Source organism: Entelurus aequoreus, linkage group LG02 (genome assembly GCF_033978785.1).
Source record: "Entelurus aequoreus isolate RoL-2023_Sb linkage group LG02, RoL_Eaeq_v1.1, whole genome shotgun sequence".
Lineage (NCBI taxonomy): Eukaryota > Metazoa > Chordata > Actinopteri > Syngnathiformes > Syngnathidae > Entelurus > Entelurus aequoreus.
In genome coordinates this window covers 17,860,051-17,876,080 of record NC_084732.1, presented here as the reverse complement: position 1 = coordinate 17,876,080, position 16,030 = coordinate 17,860,051, and the positions used below count along the sequence as shown (strand labels likewise).

Here is a 16,030-nt window from a genome sequence, read left to right as displayed (position 1 = left end):
CGTGTTCGATGTTTGTTTTTTTTGGACGCGACTCCTGGGAAAAGTCACTCCGGCACAGAAAAGTTGTTGCGGTGCGATTTTCATTCCAGAAGGCACCAGTAGGGGGCGCTGGCTCAGGTTCTCCACTGGCCTGCTTTTGCGTATTCCCTTTGAGTGCGCCCCCTGTGGAGACTCTGCTCTGATCCTTCTTTATAGATTCATTTTCTAAATAATAAAAAATGCTTGTTTTGTCAACAAACAGCATGAATAAGCGACACACACACAAATCTCCATGTTTGATGCAAAAAATACAAAATGTCTTACATCATAAATTGTCCCACCCCCCCCCCCCCCCCTCCCCTACCTCACTTTTGACCCGATCCGAAGAATTCTCTCATGTACCGTTTGTGGCTGTAGTCGACTCACAAGGAACTAAGCGGTTTGTAGTCGGCACACATTTTTATGACGCACTTCTTCTTCTTCTTTGAAATGAAAGTGTGACAAATAAACATTTTTGTACAATCACAAACATGTGCACCGTCTCAGCTGCGCTCTTTTTGTAAACAAGCCTTGTCCACGCACACTAAGGTATTTTCAAATGTTATGTTCTTTGTAAAAAAAAGTCATATTTTAGTACTGTAAATGTATCTGTTTTTAATTCACAAATACACTGTCAAATTTGACAAAAGAAAAGGAAAAATGTTATTTACTGAATATTCAATTTTTATTGAAAATAGATATTTTTTAAATTGAAAAACAATGGGGGTGATTAAATTAGTTCTTTCTTTATCCAGATGTTTTCTAATTTGATCAACATTTGACAAATTATTTCAATGTAAATATTGGAGATGCCTTTTTTGTGTCATTTTTCAACATTTAATTTACTGCTTTATTTTTATTATCCGTTTAAAATAATACTTTCGTGTTCTTAAATTTATTTTAAGTATTTCGTTTGATTGGCTAAAACAGCATTTTTTTTAAAAATACGTTTGGTAAATTAAAAAAATATTTTTTTATTCAAAAATCACATTGTGACTTTATTTTATTTACCATTTCATTTTCTGCTGGCACATTGAATTTGAATCAAACATGTAAATATATTTTTCTTAATAATTTTTTTAATTTAAGAGTTTAATTTTGTGACCACATATTTTTATTTTTATTAAAAGAAGGCAAAAAAAAAAAATTGGACCGTTCCTTTTTTGTATTAGAATATTAAAAAAAAAAAAAAGAAAGTTGTATTCATTTAAAAAAAAAAAAGAAGAAAAAAAAAAGGGATTTGTGGTCACCAAAGGTTTTTATTTTAATCAAAATGTTAATATTTTTTTGAGGGGGTTAAGAAAACAAAAAAAAATTGAGTGTTAAATTTTTTGTGATGGAATAAACTTTTTAAAATAAAAATACCAGCGTATTTTTTTGAAATTTTAATCAACATGTTAATAAAAACTGGAGAAACGTGTTTCGGGGTGTGGCCTTTTTTGTGATCGAATGAAATGAAACAAAATATAGAACTTTTGTTTGAAATTATTCGCATATTTGTGGTCACCAAACGTGTTTTTTATTTTAAATGGTGAAATTTGTTGAGGGTAAATAATGTCATTTTTAAAGCATTTTCATGATAAAAACAATCATATTCCCGCGGGTGAAAGAAACAAAATCAATATTTCAAAACACCAGAGTGTTTGTGGACAGAGTTTGTTGTCATGGCGGAAACCTCTAAGTGCAAAAAAAAAAAAAAAAAAAAGCCAAAGAAAAAGATCGAGTCAATCTTTTTGCTGGACTACTTTTTCACCCTGGGACAAAAGGTGGAAAGATATGTTGAGAGATGTGAAAAGAAGAATCAAAAAGTGTCCACAGCGAGATCTTCTTGGCTCCTCGTCCTCAAGACAAGAAAAGGTCAGAAAGAGCAAAGCGGATGAAAATAATTCCATGAATGCTCATTTTTTACAGCGTGGCGTGATCGGAAGAAGAGAAGAAGAGCGATGATGACATCATGGAGGAGTGGGCGTGTCCTCGTCTTTCCTCGTGTCCCAGAAGTAATCCTCCAAGGGATCTGCTGGATCCTAGTGTGGATCCCGGATGTTGTCTACATTCTCCTCAGAGGCGAGCGAGCCCCTGCCGGAACTTACTGGAAGTCTCCCGAGTCCAGGCCCGGTCCACTCAGGACAGGAAGTGGACGTCAGGATGGCGGCGGGCGTGGGTTGGGGGGGGGGGGTCTAGTCTAAGGGTTCTTGTTTTATCCTGATGGGCGTGTTGATGGACAGACTCCGCCGGTCCTCGCGACACAGCACGTACTCGCTGAACTGGGACGAGTCCACGCCGCCGCCGCACGACGCCGCCACGCTGAAGCCTTTCTGGAAGAGACGCTCCAGGACCTGAAAAGACCAGAAGATGACACGTTTGAAGACTCGTCAAAAACCTGCCAGGATTTATCAGCTGACCACCACAAACCCTGAAGAGGAAGCCTAAAAACCCTGACACTAAACCAAATCAAAACCTTGACCAAAACTTCCCCTTGAACACAAACCCTGAATCCAAACCCTAACCAAAAGACTAAACCTAACCTAAACCCGACCTTGGCTTTTAGGGTGTTTTACCCAGATGGAATGCCTGAAAAGAAAACCCTGACTTTGAACCCCAAACTGTAGAGTGAAACCTTAACTTCGGTCCCTTACCCTGATTCCAAAACTGAATCCTAATTTAGAACGAAACCGGTTTTCGTTCTGGAAGCCCAACCCTAACACTAACTCAAATTCGTGACAAGAACTTCTTATTTCAAACCTGAACTGGAAACCCTGACACTAACTTGGAACCATGAGACAGACCATACCCTTCTCAAACCCTAACCAAAACTTTCCCTTGAACACAAACCCTGAATCCAAACCCTAACCGATAGACTAAACCTAACCTAAACCCGACCTTGGCTTTTAAGGTGTTTTACCCAGATGGAATGCCTGAAAAGAAAACCCTGACTTTGAACCCCAAACTGTAGAGTGAAACCTTAACGTTGGTCCCTTACCCTGATTCCAAAACTGAATCCTAATTTAGAACGAAATCGGTTTTCGTTCTGGAAGCCCAACCCTAACGCTAACTCAAATTCGTGACAAGAACTTCTCATTTCAAACCTGAACTGGAAACCCTGACACTAACTTGGAACCATGAGACAGACCATACCCTTCTCAAACCCTAACCAAAACTTTCCCTTGAACACAAACCCTGAATCCAAACCCTAACCGATAGACAAAACCTAACCTAAACCCGACCTTGGCTTTTAAGGTGTTTTACCCAGATGGAATGCCTGAAAAGAAAACCCTGACATTGAACCCCAAACTGTAGAGTGAAACCTTAACTTTGGTCCCTTACCCTGATTCCAAAACTGAATCCTATTTTAGACCGAACCTGGTTTTCGTTCTGGAAGCCCAACCCTAACCCTAACTCAAATCCGTGACAAGAACTTCTCATTTCGAACCCGAACTGGAAACCCTGACACTAACTTGGAACCTTGGGACAGACCATACCCTTCTCAAACCCTAACGCTAAAATTACCCTAACCCATATCCAAATATCAACCCTGACACCAACACTTATCAACGGTCCAACTAAAACCCCGACCCTAACCTAACTCATCCAAAGCCTTACCAAAACCCTGACTAAGACCCTAACTCAAACGCCAACTAACCCTCGCCAAACGCTAGCCCCAAGGCAAACCCTTACCTTAATCCTTCTCAAATAAAGGGTCCGGGGCCTCCTTTGGGGGCGCTAAGTGTATGGGAGATGAGGAAAGACTGCCGTTGTTTTCTTGAAATGTTATGCAGAGGTGTACTTATAACAGTTTATATACTATTTATAGCCGCGGTGGAGAGCGAAATATTTTCTTCTTCAGGATGCGCCTCATGTAGTTATGCCACATGTTACATAACTACATAACACGGTATAATAATAATAACAATACACATGTTACATAACGAGGTATAATAATAATAATACACATGTTACATAACTACATAACGCGGCATAATAATAATAATAATATACATGTTACATAACTACATAACGTGGTATAATAATAATAATACACATGTTACATAACTACATAACACGGTATAATAATAAAAACAATACACATGTTACATAACGAGGTATAATAATAATAATACACATGTTACATAACTACATAACGCGGTATAATAATAATAATAATATACATGTTACATAACTACATAACGTGGTATAATAATAATAATACACATGTTACATAACTACATAACGCGGTATAATAATAATAACAATACATATGTTACATAACTACATAACGTGGTATTATAATAATAATACACATGTTACATAACTACATAACACGGTATAATAATAATAATATACATGTTACATAACTACATAACTACATAACGCGGTATAATAATAATAATACACATGTTACATAACTACATAACGTGGTATAATAATAATAATAATAATACACATGTTACATAACTACATAACGCGGTATAATAATAATAATATACATGTTACATAACTACATAACGCGGTATAATAATAATAATACACATGTTACATAACTACATAATGTGGTATAATAATAATAATACACGTTACATAACTACATAACGCGGTATATTAATAATAATAATACACATGTTACATAACTACATAACGCGCTATAATAATAATAATAATAATACACATGTTACATAACTACATAACGAGGTATAATAATAATAATAATACACATGTTACATAACTACATAACGAGGTATAATAATAATAATAATACACATGTTACATAACTACATAACGCGCTATAATAATAATAATATACATGTTACATAACTACATAACGCGCTATAATAATAATAATAATAATACACATCTTACATAACTACATAACGCGCTATAATAATAATAATGATACACACGTTACATAACTACATAACGCGCTATAATAATAATAATAATAATACACATGTTACATAACTACATAACACGTTATAATAATAATAATACACATGTTACATAACTACATAACGCAGTATAATAATGATAATAATACACATATTACATAACTACATAACGCGCTATAATAATAATAATAATACACATGTACATAACTACATAACATGTTATAATAATAATAATACACATGTTACATAACTACATAACATGTTATAATACTAATAATACACATATTACATAACTACATAACGCGGTATAATAATAATAATAATACACATGTTACATAACTACAACATAACACGTTATAATAATAATAATACACATGTTACATAACTACAACATAACACGTTATAATAATAATAATAATACACATGTTACATAACTACAACATAACACGTTATAATAATAATAATAATACACATGTTACATAACTACAACATAACGCGTTATAATAATAATAATAATACACATGTTACATAACTACAACATAACACGTTATAACAATAATAATAATAATACACATGTTACATAACTACAACACAACGCGTTATAATAATAATAATAATACACATGTTACATAACTACAACATAACGCGTTATAATAATAATAATAATAATACACATGTTACATAACTACAACACAACGCGTTATAATAATAATAATAATACACATGTTACATAACTACAACATAACGCGTTATAATAATAATAATAATACACATGTTACATAACGAGCTGTATTAGTTGAAATCGGCCATCATTAGCAGCACACTGGCCTCCTGAGTCAGGTAGAAGTTATATTTTCAAAGATGGCCGTCTATATTCCATCTTTCCATTAGTTTCATACAAAAACATGAACCCCGTGTCATCACCTCTCAACCCCCCCCCCCCCCCCCCCCCCCCCCCCCCCCCCCACGCCGTGATGGAATGAGACCGGGGGGCTCGCCGACATCACACCACCTCTCTCATATTCATGACGCTCGCGCCCCATTGGCTGGCGAAGCGAGGCCACGAGCTCAAAGGGTTGCGGCGAGTGCGAGCGAGGTGATTACTGGAGCTCCTAATTTGAGTAATGAGGCCGAGGTGAGAGGAGAGATGGAGGAGGGGAGAGGGGGAGGGAGGGAGGGTGGACGTGTGGGGAATAAGGATGGACCTCAAGGAGTGAGGAGACAACAACCTCCATGACTTGTTTGATCCAACGATAAACCTCCAATTGTTCTTCCTCTCCGAACTCCCTGATTGACCACTATTTACTCTTTCCTTCTAGCGCCACATGGAAATATGGAGATGAGGACGCTCGCTAAGGGACGACTTCCCGCTTTCAAACGTATTTACACATATGACCTCTTTAATTACAGCCTTGCATTGGAACACCCAGTCTTGTGTGTCTGTAGCTTTAATGCTAATGAGCATGAGAGTGCGTCTGTAGCTTTAATGCTAATGAGCATGAGAGTGTGTCTGTAGCTTTAATGCTAATGAGCATGAGAGTGCGTCTGTAGCTTTAATGCTAATGAGCATGAGAGTGTGTCTGTAGCTTTAATGCTAATGAGCATGAGAGTGTGTCTGTATCTTTAATGCTAATGAGCATGAGAGTGTGTCTGTAGCTTTAATGCTAATGAGCATGAGAGTGTGTCTGTAGCTTTAATACTAATGAGCATGAGAGTGTGTCTGTAGCTTTAATGCTCATGAGCATGAGAGTGTGTCTGTAGCTTTAATGCTCATGAGCATGAGAGTGTGTCTGTAGCTTTAATGCTCATGAGCATGAGAGTGTGTCTGTAGCTTTAATGTTCATGAGCATGAGAGTGTGTCTGTAGCTTTAATGCTCATGAGCATGAGAGTGTGTCTGTAGCTTTAATGTTCATGAGCATGAGAGTGTGTCTGTAGCTTTAATGCTCATGAGCATGAGAGTGTGTCTGTAGCTTTAATGCTAATGAGCATGAGAGTGTGTCTGTAGCTTTAATGCTAATGAGCATGAGAGTGTGTCTGTAGCTTTAATGCTCATGAGCATGAGAGTGTGTCTGTAGCTTTAATGCTAATGAGCATGAGAGTGTGTCTGTAGCTTTAATGCTAATGAGCATGAGAGTGTGTCTGTAGCTTTAATGCTAATGAGCATGAGAGTGTGTCTGTAGCTTTAATGTTCATGAGCATGAGAGTGTGTCTGTAGCTTTAATGCTCATGAGCATGAGAGTGTGTCTGTAGCTTTAATGCTAATGAGCATGAGAGTGTGTCTGTAGCTTTAATGCTAATGAGCATGAGAGTGTGTCTGTAGCTTTAATGTTCATGAGCATGAGAGTGTGTCTGTAGCTTTAATGTTCATGAGCATGAGAGTGTGTCTGTAGCTTTAATGTTCATGAGCATGAGAGTGTGTCTGTAGCTTTAATGTTCATGAGCATGAGAGTGTGTCTGTAGCTTTAATGTTCATGAGCATGAGAGTGTGTCTGTAGCTTTAATGTTCATGAGCATGAGAGTGTGTCTGTAGCTTTAATGTTCATGAGCATGAGAGTGTGTCTGTAGCTTTAATGTTCATGAGCATGAGAGTGTGTCTGTAGCTTTAATGTTCATGAGCATGAGAGTGTGTCTGTAGCTTTAATGTTCATGAGCATGAGAGTGTGTCTGTAGCTTTAATGTTCATGAGCATGAGAGTGTGTCTGTAGCTTTAATGCTAATGAGCATTAGAGTGTGTCTGTAGCTTTAATGCTAATGAGCATGAGAGTGTGTTTGTAGCTTTAATGCTAATGAGCATGAGAGTGTGTCTGTAGCTTTAATGCTAATGAGCATGAGAGTGTGTTTGTAGCTTTAATGCTAATGAGCATGAGAGTGTGTTTGTAGCTTTAATGCTAATGAGCATGAGAGTGTGTCTGTAGCTTTAATGCTAATGAGCATGAGAGTGTGTCTGTAGCTTTATTGCTAATGAGCATGAGAGTGTGTTTGTAGCTTTATTGCTAATGAGCACAAAGAGTGCAGATGCCGTAGTCGTTAAGCTTCTTCTTTTTCTCTATCTTCTTGTTATGGGACATTCACCCTCTGCTGTTGCCATGTCTAATATAAAGTAGTGTAAAGTTCTTACTTATATCTAGAGATGTCCGATAATGGCTTTTTTGATATCCGATATTCCGATATTGTCCAACTCTTAATTACAGATTCCGATATCAACCGATACAGATATATACAGTCGTGGAATTAACACATTATTATGCCTCATTTTGTTGTGATGCCCCGCTGGATGCATTAAACAATGTAACAAGGTTTTCCCAAAATAAATCAACTCAAGTTATGGAAAAAAATGCCAACATGGCACTGCCATATTTATTATTGAAGTCACAAAGTGCATTATTTTTTTTTAACATGCCTCAAAACAGCAGCTTGGAATTTGGGACATGCTCTCCCTGAGAGAGCATGAGGAGGTTGAGGTGGGCGGGGTATATTGTAGCGTCCCGGAAGAGTTAGTGCTGCAAGGGGTTCTGGGTATTTGTTCTGCTGTGTTTATGTTGTGTTACGGTGCGGATGTTCTCCCGAAATGTGTTCGTCATTCTTGTTTGGTGTGGGTTCACAGTGTGGCACATATTTGTAACAGTGTTAAAGTTGTTTATACGACCACCCTCAGTGTGACCTGTATGGCTATTGACCAAGTTTGCATTGCATTCACTTGTGTGTGTGAAAAGCCGTAGATATTATGTGACTGGGCCGGCACGCAAAGGCAGTGCCTTTAAGGTTTATTGGCGCTCTGTACTTCTCCCTACGTCCGTGTACACGGCGGCGTTTTAAAAAGTCATACATTTTACTTTTTGAAACAGATACCGATAATTTTTAAACTGATACCGATAATTTCCGATATTACATTTTAAAGCATTTATCGTAGAATGATTTGCAAATCATTGTATTCCGTTTATATTTACATCTAACACATTTTCCCAACTCATATGGAAATGGGGTTTGTATATATATATATATATATATATATATATATATATATATATATATATATATATATATATATATATATATATATATATATATATATATATATATATATATATATATATATATATATATATATATATACATATTCCTTGCGCTCTAGATAATGGCACTAGCATTGACTTAATTTAACAATATTGTTCAACATATTGAGAAAAAATGTCTCATATTTGTTTTTTTCTATCAAGAAAAGTGCACTTGTTATTAGGGAGAAAATACTTATTTTAAGGTATTTTTTGGGTTCATTGAGGTTAGCTAATTTTACTTGTTTTGGAAAGTCTTGTCAAGCCAAATTTTCTTGTTCTATTGGCAGATAATTTTGCTTAGTTCAAATAAAATACCCCTAATTTTTGTATTTTTTTTTCTTGTTTTTGAACACTGACTTTTTGCAGTGTAAAGCCACTCGTCGGCAGTGCGCCTTATAACCCGGTGCGCCCTATGGTCCGGAAAATACGGTACAATGTCTGACGTGACGCTTGAACGACACTTTCTGACGGCCGCTATACCTGCTCCCCCCCCCCCCAAAAAAAAACGTGTGCTGGATGGAAGCGGCACGTTTCCTAATGTCTTCCCGTCCTCCTCCCCTTCCTGCCACTCTGTCCCGCGGCCATGCAGCAGCAGCGGGGGCGACGACAAACTCAGACATTTGCGAGACAGAAGGGACGGCAGACAGCTGATGGAGAGGACGGCTAATTAGGAGACCTGCCCGAGCATCAAACAACCCCCTCCCAAAAAAAAAAAAAAAAAAAGAAAAATCCATGACAGGCGAACGATTATGGAAAATGGTATTACATTGGCTTCTTTAATCATTGCATCACATTGCATTTCACCCTCTCACACACTGGGGGGGGGGGACTCGCTCGCAATGGGCAAAGAATTTGGTCGCAGAGGAGGAGGCGGACGGCTCGATCAATAAAGATAGCGTGGCTTTTATGGCGGCTGCGTCGCAACACTTAAGGATATTATTCTGACCTGAGGATATGGAAGTGTTCTCACGCGGCCCTTCAGAGCTCCACAGCAAGTGTTTAGCGAGAAAGGTTTTTTGATGTCCTTAAATACATGTCCTCGTGTAGCGCCACCTACTGGTGACCGCTGACTCTCACACCAGGCCTGCTCTGCCGCTTCACTTTTTCCAGGATCCAATTCAACCTCTGGAAATCTGAAATCTAACTGCCCTTCTGAATTCAACCAATTGGGGGGGAAAAAAAGATAGAAAATTGCAAGAAACTTTTTACACTGCAAAATGTCAGTGGTCCAAAAACAAGAAAAAAAAAAATACAAAAATGAGGGGTATTTTATTTGAACGAAGCAAAATTATCTGCCAATAGAACAAGAAAATTCGGCTTGTTAAGGCTTTCCAAAACAAGTAGAATTAAAGCTGCAAGCAGCGATGGACGGGACCGACTTTGAGGGCTCATAAAATCTAAACCGGAGCAGTAATTAAAACTCTTTCATCAACTTTTAATCAGAAGGGTTCAATCTCTCTCCTGTGCTCATTTGTAGAAAGGTGACTGTTTTTACTCAACTTTTGTTTTGAAGGGGGAATTGCAAACTTCCTGTTGATTTTTGCTGGGGGATGTCAGTGTATGACATCTAGGTCTAAGTGAGACCTACATAGAGGTTTTTGTTTCATGTCTCTACGGCATTCCTACTGGAAGTTACAGGCAGTTTTGTCTGTGTTTTCTTCCTAGGGGGCACCAGAGCGCAATTTTGAGTTTTGGGGTTTGGTTTTTTGATTAGATCGCAATTTTCGCCAGTCCTGATGTGTGTGTCCAATTTGGTGAGTTTTGAAGCATGTTAAGGGGGTCAAATTACAGCTCAAAGAGGCGGCGGAATAATAATAATAATAATAATAATAATAATAATAATAATAATAATAATAATAATAATAATAAAACGCTAGAAATTCAATAGGGTCCTCTGTCCCAAAGGGACATTCGGTCCCTAATTAGCTAACCCCAAAAACACCTTAAAATAAGTATATTCTCACTTATAACAAGTGCACTTTTCTTGGTAGAAAAAAAATGAGACCTTTTTGCTCAATATGTTGAAAAATATTCTTAAATTAAGTAAATGCTAGTGCCATTATCTTGACATAATGATATGCGCTCGGCATTACATTTCTTGAAACCAGCAAACTTATACTAAAAACTAGTTCATTGTTCTTAATGGAAAGGCAACAAGGCAACATCTTGTTACTCTCGGGGTCTCCTAGCCGCTCAGGCAAATCATATGGTCTAAAAATGCATTTTTCCATCGATAACATGACATCATCGCGCCAAGTGCGTGCTTTTTCAGTCAATTAGTGTGCATATATACAGCCAATGTTTTATTGTAATTTTTAAGAATTTATCTGAATGTGCATGAACTATTTCTGTTCAAAATTGTTTGAAATGTTAAATGTTTAAATATTAACTGTCAGTTTACTGTACTGTGCCAACTGTACTACTATATGAGTTTCTATTGTTTCATTGAAAATAAAACAGCAAAGTCCATTTGGCTGTCATCTGTTTTACGGTAATTATGAGACACAATTGTATCAAAGTCATGATTTTTTTTTTCATGTTTGAAGGAAGAAATTATTACCGTATTTTTCGGAGTATAAGTCGCTCCGGAGTATAAATTGCACTGGCCGAAAATGCATAATAAAGAAGGAAAAAAACATATATAAGTCGCACTGGAGTTTAAGTCGCATTTTTTTGGGAAATTTATTTGATAAAACCCAACACCAAGAATAGACACTTGAAAATAAAATAGTAATAGAATAATAGAATAGTGAACAACAGGCTGAATAAGTGCACGTTATATGACGCATAAATAACCAACTGAGAAGGTGCCTGGTATGTTAACGTAACATATTATGGTAAGAGTCATTGAAATAACTATAACATATAGAACATGCTATACGTTTACCAAACAATCTGTCACTCCTAATCGCTAAATCCCATGAAATCTTATACGTCTAGTCTCTTACGTGAATGAGCTAAATAATATTATTTGATATTTTACGGTAATGTGTTAATAATTTCACACATAAGTCGCTCCTGAGTATAAGTCGCACCCCCGGCCAAACTATGAAAAAAACTGCGACTTATAGTCCAAAAAATACTGTACTTTAAAAAAGTAGTTTTATACTTGTGAGTGTAGATGACACAGCTTTGCAACAGTTGATATTCTAGTTTCAAGCATGTTTTACTCAATATAGGTCATTAAATCTCAGTACAAGCTGTAATATCTTACTGAGATCATTTAGGACCAAAACACTTAAAACAAGTAAAACACTCTAACATAAAATCTGCTTAGTGAGAAGAATTATTTCATCAGACAGAAAATAAGCAAATATCACCCTTATTTGAGATATTTAATCTTACTTAGATTTCAGTTTTTGCAGTGTACCAACCTTCATGCACGAGACCTTAGTCAGGTTGTCCCGGTACCGGCACCAAAATATATTTCAATACTTTTTGGTACTTTTCTAAATAAAGACACCACAAAAAATTGCCTTATTGGCTTTATTTTAACCAAAAATCTTACGGTACATTAAACATATGTTTTTATTGCAAGTTTGTCCTTAAATAAAATAGTGAGCATACGAGGCAACTTTTCTTTTATTAGTAAGTAAACAAACAAAGGCTCCTAATTTAGTCTGCTGACATATGCAGTAACATATTGTGTCATTTCTCATTCTATTATTTTGTCAAAATTATGAGGGACAAACTGTACAAATTGATTATTAATCCACTTGCTCATTTACTGTTAATATCTGCTTACTTTCTCTTTTAACATGCTCTATCTACACTTCTGTTAAAGTGTAATAATCACTTATTCTTCCGTTGTTTGATACTTTACATTAGTTTTGGATGAAACCACAAATTTTAGGTATCGAGCCGATACCAAGTCATTACAGGATCATATTCAAAGTCCTCATGTGTCCAGGGAAGTATTTCCTGAGTTTATAAAGATAATATGAATTTTTCAAAAAGGAAAAAAGATTTTGTGACGATAAAAAGTATCGACGAGATACGCTCCTGTACTTGGTATCATTACAGTGGATGTCAGGTGTAGATCCACCAATGGTGTTTGTGTTCATTTTGATGTTGGTGAGCTACGGTGTGTAGTGAAGCATGTTTAGCTATTCCTCGTCCTGCAGGGATGATACTTGTAAGAAACTTAAGCATTCTTGCTTTTTTCCCGTATCCCTTTTCGGTACTCTGTGATTGTGCGCTGCCGAACATGCTCCTCTGATCTTACACAAGAAATGACACGACGTGACGACGACGACGGGGGGACTGGGGACTGGAACTTTTTAGAGGCAGGTATAGTACCGAATATGATTCATTGGTATCGAGGTACTATACTAATACCGGTACACCGTACAACCCTAGACCTTAGCAACAATAAGACCTCAATTTCACAATCTTCAGAGCAAAATAATGTGTATTGCTTTTTTTTTTAAAAGGGTAGATGTCATTTATCACAACAAGGTAACATTCAGGAGTGGGACACAAACGTCACACTCACATTTTCACAGCAATTTCACCAGATCAAACTTAAGTTCCCTCGTCTGTAGCTGTCTGACGGATAGTTAGGCTAGGAGATTTATTTTAAGGAGCGTGCAGAGAGCAATCAATACGCCATTAAAGGCGTCGTCACGCGTTATCAAATTTCAGCTGGAGTGTTTCATAATTTTTTTATTTACTGGTTACTTTTTTTTTTTTTACACTTGACCCAAATTACCCGTGTCTTCCGACTTCTTTTCAAACTTATTGTTCAAATACACAGCAATACAAATTATTTTGCTCTGAAGATTGTGAAATTGAGGTCTTATTGTTGTACGGTATACCGGTATTAGTATAGTACCGCGATACTAATGAATCATATTCAGTACTATACCGCCTCTAAAAAGTACCAGTCCCCAGCCCCCTCGTCGTCGTCACGTCATGTCATTTCTGGTGTAAGATCAGAGGAGCATGTTCGGCAGCGCACAATCACAGAGTACTTACAAGCAGACAATGTATAAAGACGGAAAAAGGAGAACGGACGCATTTTGGCCTTTTAATTTTCCAGAGGAAACTCTCCTGAAGGAATCAATAAAGTACTATCTATCTATCTATCTAACCAATTATTTCCCTTGAAAATTATTTTTTCCCGAAATTAGAACATTGTTTAATATCCATAATTGTCGATAGAAATAAGTGAAGTGAATTATATATATATAGCGCTTTTCTCTAGTGCAGGGGTCCCCAAACTACGGCCCGTGGGCCAGATCCGGCCCCCCAGCATGCAAAATCCGGCCCACGGAAAGTCCCAAGTTAAATTTTTTATTTGTATTTTTAATTTTTTAAAGTTTTTTTTAATTTTTAAAAAAAAATGTTATCTTTCATTTCTAATCCATTTTCTACCGCATGTTACTCTCTGTGTCTCCTAGCCGCGCAGGCAAATCATATTGTCTAAAAATTAATTTTCCCATCAAGTGACAATCATTGGTACTTTAACTTTAACTTAACTAATAATGTGACAATGTTAAATGACAAAACGGATTAACTCGCTGGAATATAAAGACAATATATATATATATACACATATATATATATATATATATATATATATATATATATATATATATATATATATATATATATATATATATATATATATATATATATATGTGTATATATATATATATATATATATATGTATATATATATGTATATATATATGTGTATATATATATGTATGTATGTATGTATGTATATATATGTATATACATATATGTATATATATATGTATGTATATATGTATGTATGTATATATGTATGTATATATATGTATAGGTATATATATATATATGTATATATATATATATATGTATATATATATGTATAACGGCAGTGACTAGGATGGCGGAAGCGGGAATCGAACCTGGAACCCTCAAGTTGCTGGCACGGCCACTCTACCAACCGAGCTATGCCGCCCCTATGCACAAATTTCATTAATTTATTTTGAACAAAACAAACCAAAATGACTCTCCGTCCACACCAGTCCTTCTCATAGTATATAGTGGGGGATTGTTTTAACTTTAGGTTGATCTGATTTAATGTAAAAAAAAGTAATATTAGTGCTGTGAAATTAGAATCTCTTTAAAAATCTTATTAATCACACTTTTTTAAATTGCGATTAATGGCAGTTGGTACACAGGAAGTGCTTACAGGGGCTGATTGCAACATGCTCAGTTGCATTTTTTAAACCCTGGTTAGGGTAAAAAAAAAGCCTATGCGTTCAAAATAAATCCTGCAATTAATCTGCGTTTAAACATCTTTATTGCAATATTTTTAGTGATGAGGAAACACAATAAACTTGACGGCCCTAATCAAATATGCAGATAGTATTGAACAGTAAACTGCGGTTGATACTATTCCCTTCCGCTCCTGCAGGGGGCAATAATGCACACTACGACTTAATTAAACACTTTTTAAACAAAAACATGATGCGTGCTGTGTTAGATTTATTGCAAAGTCTTTTGGAATTCCAAACAAACATGATGCGGCTTCTAACGAAAATGTGATTGGTACATTTTTTTTGTATTACATTTGAACAAAAACTGAACAAATTGTGTTGATAAAATAAAAAGTTTTGTGTAATATTTAAAAAAGAAACATCTTTGCTACCCAATCATCCTAAGCCGGGGGTCAGCAACCCGTGGCTCTCGAGCCGCATGCCGGTTTTTTCTAGTGGCTCCCTGGAGCATTTCTAAAAAAGGATTAAAAATGGAAAAAGATGGAGGAAAATATTTTTTGGGTTTTAGTATGTTTTTTGTTTGAGGACAAACATGACACAAACCTTCCCAATTGTTAGAAAGCCCACTGTTTAATATGTTTGTGTGTATGCTTCACTGATGAGACTATTTGGTGAACATCGTTTTCTCCTACTGATTTAGGCGGTTCTTGAACTCACCATAGTGTGGACTGGGACGCAACAGTTTGTTTACATGTTCAAATCTTTCACTCTTTCTTTGTCTCATTTTGTCCACCAAATGTTTTATGCTGTGCGTGAATGCACAAAGGTGCGCTTTGTTGATGTTATTGACTTGTTGGAGTGCTAA

The 16,030-nt window shown here is 36.3% G+C and overlaps 1 protein-coding gene across 4 annotated transcripts in view; it reads right to left on the bottom strand.

The window, feature by feature from the left end:
- Nucleotides 1-345: 345 nt before the first annotated feature.
- LOC133631252 (BTB/POZ domain-containing protein kctd15) overlaps nt 346-16,030 on the bottom strand; it is a 91,304-nt gene continuing 75,619 nt past the window's right edge. For all 4 annotated transcript variants that reach the window (XM_062023424.1, XM_062023444.1, XM_062023439.1 and 1 more), the window contains one exon: nt 346-2,354. In XM_062023424.1, the coding sequence (XP_061879408.1) occupies nt 2,196-2,354 (159 nt within the window). In that variant the 3' untranslated portion in view covers nt 346-2,195. The remainder of the gene's footprint in view (nt 2,355-16,030) is intronic.